The sequence below is a fragment of the Gadus chalcogrammus genome, chromosome 6 (assembly GCF_026213295.1).
Source record: "Gadus chalcogrammus isolate NIFS_2021 chromosome 6, NIFS_Gcha_1.0, whole genome shotgun sequence".
NCBI classification, from domain to species: domain Eukaryota; kingdom Metazoa; phylum Chordata; class Actinopteri; order Gadiformes; family Gadidae; genus Gadus; species Gadus chalcogrammus.
The window spans coordinates 24,119,836-24,127,335 of NC_079417.1; the positions used below are offsets into that span (position 1 = coordinate 24,119,836).

The 7,500-nt window shown below is 51.1% G+C and overlaps 1 protein-coding gene across 1 annotated transcript in view; it reads right to left on the reverse strand.

Moving 5' to 3' along the window:
• Positions 1-7,500, reverse strand: part of LOC130384567 (protein crumbs homolog 2-like) — a 22,156-nt gene that overhangs the window by 4,031 nt on the left and 10,625 nt on the right. The window contains exons 7-10 of the mRNA XM_056592813.1: positions 4,278-5,249; positions 3,521-4,068; positions 3,159-3,324; positions 1,983-2,850 (exon numbers count right to left, since the gene is read on the reverse strand). Coding sequence (XP_056448788.1) covers positions 1,983-2,850; positions 3,159-3,324; positions 3,521-4,068; positions 4,278-5,249 — 2,554 coding nt within the window. The remainder of the gene's footprint in view (positions 1-1,982; positions 2,851-3,158; positions 3,325-3,520; positions 4,069-4,277; positions 5,250-7,500) is intronic.

The window sequence follows — 7,500 nt, forward strand, 5'->3', positions numbered from 1 at the left end:
ATTTACCAACTTAATGAAGGAATTTGTCCTCCTACATGATCGTCAAATCCCGCCGGCGGGCAAGTTTTCGTTACACCAGGCCTTCCCCCAACATGCTGGGTCAATTTTCGGCATCATACAGTTGAGTGGTATAGTCATGTTATACACCTTTTGAAAGCTTAGAATATCAGGAATGTCATCCAATGTCAACCATATGGTGGAATAAATATGTTTAGCGAATATAGATCAAAAATATCCTAATGTCTTAGGTCAAAATAGCCCCCCTCACCCTCCTCCTCCCTTGGTGCATTCTAACTTTATCGTCGTTGTGGATATCCTTAGCAATGAGTTGATACTTCATGTTGGGTCTTGATATGTTCATAAGAGTCCGCAGAAACCGAATATCAATATTATTTTAGTGTAATTACATTGTGTATATGCACAAGCCATATTATACAAAGCAGCCGAAAAATAGAAAACCGAAACGCTACTATGTTTTTTTGTAGAAAACTGCGATTCAGGGTTTGAATTCCGCTAATGTCGTCTGATTCATTTAATCCACTGTGTTCGCCAGGGTCTCACGGTGACACAGAGCCCTCCCACATGTCTGTAAGACCAATACTTCCTTGTTTACAAGCCTTACAAGCCAATGAGGCGATCAATATCAAAACGGGGCATGTATATTTTGATTGACAGCTACACCAGCAGACAGCAAGGGTCGGGGACGGGCCTTAGATATCCTAATAGCCAATGAAAATACCTTTCTGACGATATCCAGCATGTCAAACAACGTCTCACGTGTGGTTGAGAAAACAAGGGGTGTGCGTAAACTAGCAGGCTCTTCCCCAGAGTCAGATAGCTAAAAAAAATATTTTTGTGTGATTATACCTGTCTCATTACATATCAGAACATCTGGTATGCTATCTAAATGGTTCACAAGGAAGCCCAGAGGGTAACCTTTCATTTGAGACCAAGACTATGCTTCTACATGTTTGGGTTCACTTTTGTTTACAGTATGCATTTTGGGTAGCCAAAGGTCTTTTTTGGAGTCTACAAAAGGACCCTGACAAGAACGAATGGACATATCATTACATAAAAGGAGCTGGAGGCTTCATATTTTATGCTTTGTTGATCTGCTTTTACACAAAGCATCACAAGACCTAGGGCTCAGTAGGGGGGTTCCAAGGGATATGGAGTTACCCAGGGTACTACAATCAGCTTGGTTTTGGAGTTGTGTGTAACCGGCCGGAAGGAAAAACAATATTGTAGTCTTCCCAGCACTGTGAGAGTACATTATACAGTTATTCTTATAATGTCATCAAATTCTACAGGTTCTCAGCTTTCCAAAGAGACCAAGCATGTGATTAGAGGTCCTACTATGAAGGAGCAGTGCTCTCTAGAGTAGGCGCAGTGCAAAAACACAAGAATTGCCAGAAATGGCCCGAAGACTAAGTGGTTAAGAGGAGGGCAGTCACATTGTTTTTCTAACCTTGGGATAGTAATCTAGCCGTCGCTTTTAATTAAGTGTGAAAGTAGAAAGTAAAGGAGGGCAAAGACACAGGAGGATCCTAAACACACATGCCAGTGTGTGGGCTACTGTGGGTGGCATGTAGGTTTTAATATTTAAAATAGACAAATTTACAAAAATAATAGATATAATGAAAAATAAATATATATTAAATATTGTTTAGTTGATAAAATGTTACGGCAAAAATTTGGTTGTTTTGTGCATACCATATGTTTTTCTATATATTTTCCATTTTAATAGTTTTCCATTGATATTTTGTGTTTGCCTAAGAAACAAACTGGGAGCATAATGAACTTTGTTGATTTGTAACATTGAGAGAGTAAAGATGTATAAACAGTATAATCCGTGGTGACATAAATAGCAACATTTTCAGTTCTCTGTTACTCACACATGCTCACATTTTTCATATACCAAAACCAACCCATAAAGCCCCCCTACCCGACTCCTCCCCCCAGCACCTTGCAGCAGTACTCACTGACACCGTTTGCCCACGAACCCTGCAGGACAGGAGCAGGTTCTAGTAGGTTCCTGGCAGAGGCCTCCGTTCTGGCAGCTGAACTCCAGACAGTTGTCTACTTCCTCCCGGCAGTCCTTGCCCAGGTATCCCGGGTGGCACTGGCAGCGGTAGTTGGCCAGCAGGTCCACGCAGGTCCCATGGACGCAGGGCTTGGAGGTGCACTCATCGGTCTCCTCCCCGCACAGCTCCCCCTCCCAGCCGGGGCTGCAGCTGCAGTTGAAGCGTTGGAACTGGTCCTGGCACACGCCCTGGTGGAGGCAGGGCTGGGACTCGCACACTGGATCACCGCGGCAACCCTCAGCCGGCTCACGGTTTCCCGCCCGCCTTGAGAAGCGGGCAGCCTGCGGTGGGTCCGGCGCCCCCAGCAGAGGCAGGTACACCCCCCCGACCCGCACCTCTCCCAGGCAGCCCGTGAAGTTCTCCGCCAGCCACACCTCGCTGTGGTTCAGGAAGTTGAGGTTCCCGCCCACACGCCGGCCGCTTGCCCAGTCCCCATCCCGCCGCCCGTCCACACTGAGGCTCCAGGTGGAGGTGGGCTGGCCCGGGTCGGCCATGGCCAGGTGGACGTGGTGCCAGGCCCCGTCTGAGATGGGGGTCTCGCTGGTGAAGGCCAGGAGCTGGTGGCTGGCCGCGGTGTGCAGCTTGACCAGCAAGTAGGAGTCCAGCAGCCCGAGGCAGAAGACCTCGGCGTGGCCGCTGGCACGCAGCACCACGCCGTTCCGCTCCCGCGTGCGGAGCAGCACCGTGACGCTGGTGACGGGGTCGGCCAGTGAGTGGTTGACGCTGTAGAGCAGAGCGTTGTCCTGGAAGGACGCTTCGCTCAGACCTGAGGGAGAAGAAAAACATGTTGATGAGACCAACGACTTGACCAACGACACAGTGGTCACACTTATAATCCCGTAAGATCATCGTATATGCAATCCTTTTTGAGACCTTTCAAACCATTCTTTTATACAATATATATATTTTTATTGTTAGTCCCACAGGTCAGTAAACCGCAGATATTGTTAGGATTTCCTCTAACCAAATCCCGTGGTTTAAGCACCCTGTGTCTACCTTCATCATCTTGGGCTTCATGCTATGTTCTTGTAGAATATATATTCTAGTTCTAAACTAAAAGAGAGATGTATTTACACTCGTAGCCGTCGGGCAGGTTCACACAGCGCCCCCCGCTGGGACAGGGCTTCTCCACGCACCAAAGGCGTGTCTCGCACAGACGTCCAGAGTAGTTCTCCGGACAAGAGCAGAAGAAGTCATTCCAAGTCACTTCACACAGCCCTCCGTTCAAACAGGGCTCGCTCTTGGGATGAGAACCGCAGAGGGAGAGAGGGGGGAAATAGAGAGACCATGTATGGATTCATTATTGAATACACAAGACCAACATTGGTTGATAACAGACGTGGCTTCCATTGTGTATTTCGCTGGAATCTAGTTGAAAACTCCAGTCTATTTGGATATTGGCTCCCACTAAATGACTCAATAATAAAAGCATTCACCTTGCATGTCTCATCACTGTGACATCCCTCCAATACGTCCTGTTCCTCAGCGATGAGGTACACCTCATCTGAAGGGGGACCAGAGCCCATCTCCAGATACTTGTGGTCCAGACGCATGTCCTGCAGGCAGCCCTTGAAGTGCCCCCCCCAGGAGGTGGCCGTGTCCTGGTCCCCAGCGAGAGGCCCCCCTACGAGGGCCACATCTCCGGCCTGCAGGCTCACGTTACCCAGGGCGCGGTGGTTCCCCGCCCGAGGGAACACCACGTTACCGTAGCGCAGTTCCAGACTCACCAGGTGCCGGAGGCCGTCGGCCACGAAGCCGGCCTCGGACAGCAGCGTGGTGTGGGGGCTGTAGAGCGCCACCCCGCCCTCCTTCAGGTACACCGTCAGGTAGGGCCGGCCATCGCGCCGCAGCTGCAGCAGCAGCCCAGCCGGCCGGAGGGTGCGCACCAGGAAGGAGACGGTGAAGTTGTCGCCGTGCGTCTCCGTAATGACGAAGGAGGCGTGGCTGGTTGTCTGCTCACGACCAAAGGTCCCCGAGGAGAACTCTGGGCACCAGAAGGGAGGGCGTTAAAAAGGAACCAGACACCAACTCAACCTGTTGGGCAGTCACATACATTCTGTACTGCACTAGTAGATATTAGATATTTTCCGCCTCAAAGAGACCAGGTATAGAACCACAACGATGAACCATGTTATTATTATAATTCAATGAACATGTCCATGCGTTTTCTGGCATGTGTCGCCGAGCCCCTACCTTCCTCACAGCGGTCTCCATAGTAGGGTCGGTGGCAGTCACAGCTGGGCCTCACCCACATGTCCACACACCTCCCTCTGCCCATGCAGGCGTCCTTGGTGCAAACGTCTTTTTTGTTGCAGCCCGGCTCCATGCCGTGGTTGTCCTCCCGGCTCAGGTCTTCAGGCATCAGGCGTCTCCCTTCCACACGGAGGTCGTCCATGCAGCCCACAAAGCCCTGCCCACTCGCCGTATGGCGGATGTTCTCCTCCAGCCCTCCTCCAACGTACAGCTGCTGGAATGAGCTGGGCTGGAGGAAGAGGAGGTCGTTCAGGGCTCCCTGCTCCACGGCGCACCCTCCCTCTGTCGGGCAGAGTGGCCCTTGGACCACCAGCTGCAGCCCGCCGTCCACCGTCACGCTGGCCTGGTGCCAGTCTCCGTCGTTCAGCAGCAGAGGGTGGATGACCTGCAGCACCGCCCCAGAGCGGACCACCGCCTGCAGCCGGCCGTCCACCAGCTCCAGGGAGACGGAGCTGGCGGCGTCGCCCCGGTAGAGGAGCACCATGCTGGGCAACGTGGTGCGGAAGCGGAGCTGCATGTGCAGCTGGACATGGTTCTTTGCAACGGGATCAGCTGGCGGTCCGATGCGGCCGTGGTCCGAGGGCAGCTGGATTTGGACGTAGCTGGACGCCGCAGCGAAGGAGAAGCTGGTGGAAGTGTTGCAGACGTCGCCGGCCCAGCCCAAGGGGCAGAGGCAGGTGTAGCCGTGTCGGCCTTCTTCTCCCAGTGTGGGCTTACAGCCGGCACCGTGTTGGCACATATGCTGCCGGCAGCCCACCAGGGTGACCTCACATTCGAGGCCGCCCCAGGGGTCCCCACCGGGCGGGGGCTCTGGGCAGCGGCAGTTGTAGGAGTTGATGCCGTCCTGGCACGTGGCCCCGTTCTTACACGGCACACTGTCGCATTCGTTGATGTCTACCTCACAGTGCACACCTAGATGGACAGCAGCATGAGGTTACTACAGACCGGAACACACTGAGGATGATGTCAGTACACACTGGAACACACACTGAGGAAGAGGATGAGGATGATGTGACTACAAACTAGAACACACAATGAGGATGATGTCACAACACACTGGAACACACTGAGGAAGATGTGACTACAAACTAGAACACACAATGAGGATGATGTCACAACACACTGGAACACACTGAGGAAGATGTGACTGCAAACTAGAACACACACTGAGGATGAAGTGACAACACTGCAATACAGCAGCAGAAGCAGCAGGAAGCATCATGCTGATACAACTCTACCATCAGTAACTAAACAAATCAAGCTACAAATAAATCCAGTTACAGAGGCATTAGTGCTCTGTTAGGCCACACCAGATGTCATTAAACACAGATTGATGAACATTCCCCTTGTTATTATTTTGGTGGAGAGGAAACAACTGTGGACAATTGCTGTTGATTTACAGCCCATCAGAGCTGCAGTCTCCCTGGCAGGGTGTGGTATCAGAGTGTGTCGTGAGGACAGGTTAAGCTCCTCCTCAGAGTCACACGGTTGCCTCATCAAGTGGCTTTCTACGCCCAGCCGTGGCAGCAGCAGTCAACCTTCATTACCATCGTCCTCACAACAGCCTGAAGCCTGTCTCCTATACCCTATACCCTGTCTCCTATACCCTGTCTCCTAAACCCTAACATACATCTGACAACATGCCTCCTATACCCTATACCCTATCTCCTATTCCCTGTCTCCTTAACACTAACAGGCACCCTACGACATGTCTCATATACCCTATACCCTATCTCCTATAACCTATAGCCTGAGTCCTATACCGGAAATACACAACCTGTCTCCTATACCTTGATTGCAACACCCTAAAAAACACACAATACTCCATCTCATCCCATCTACAACCTCCACTTTATACCCTTCTAAACCCTACAGCCTAGACCCTAAAACACACTCTAACTCTCTTTTTCTCGCTCTCTCGCTCTATCATTATCATCTCTTAACTTGAAAGCGTTTCTCAACCCAACAACACGCACTCACATTGTTTTACAATATGGACATACTGTAGTTATGGAATAATCTCAACATTATGTTCAAATGCTTTCTTAGTCATTGTAGAGTAATACTTTGTCGGGATGAGTCAGAGAGCTACGGTACCTGGGAGGTGCTGCTGGCGGATCAGAGAAAAGAGCAGCAGTGAGAGCAGAGCACACCCCATACCTCCAACACACCCTGGGAGACAGAGGTGACCCCGCGACCCAAGACTGGCAGAACCTCACCACTCCTATGACCCTCCAGGTCCTCTCCCCTACCTCTTTCTGTTCCCCTCTCTCTCTCTCTCTTCCCTCACACTCACTTCTGCCACGACTCTCTCTCTCTCTCTCTCTCTCTCTCTCTCTCTCTCTCTCTCTCTCTCTCTCTCTCTCTCTCTCTCTCTCTCTCTCCTTTCCTTCATCAGACATGAGTGATTGAAGCACTGCCCACCTTTGCGCCATGCCCCCCCCACCACCCTAATTCCTTCCTCTTCCCCCCCCTCTCATTCCTCCTATCTTCCAACACTCCCTTCGATCACTCTTCCCGCCCTCATTCTCTTTACTCTGCTCCTCCCTCACTCTGCTCCTCCCCCTGCCTACATCTCTCACTCCCTTCCTCTGTCATTCCTTTCATGGTCTAACCCTGTGTCTCTCATCCCTCCTCCTCCTCCTCCTCCTCCTCCTCCTCCTCCCCCTCCTCCTCCTCCCGACTCCTGTCTTCCCTCCAGACAGACAGAGTGGTAATCCTCTAGACCTCCAGCTGGCCCTTCAGCTCTGAGGACAAGGAATGCTCCTTCCCCCCTCCTACCACTCCACCTCCCACCTCCACCCCACCCTGACTGATGCTACAGCGCGTCCCGTAGTGGCTCACTACAGAAGCCACCGATGGACTGACGAGTATTGTGGACTACTATCTTTCAATTTTATCATTTAATATTTTCTGTCATTTATTAATTCAGTTTTATCTTGCTTAAGTAGTTTCTTGATTAAAATAATTTATTAAATCCTCTCTCTCTCTCTCTCTCTCTCTCTCTCTCTCTCTCTCTCTCTCTCTCTCTCTCTCTCTCTCTCTCTCTCTCTCTCTCTCTCTCTGTGTTTGTTTATTGAGCTGACCATCATGGACTCTACTCTACCTTCTGGGTTCTTCCTGAGACCATCTCCTCAGAGAGAGAGGGCGGAGTTTGTCTTCT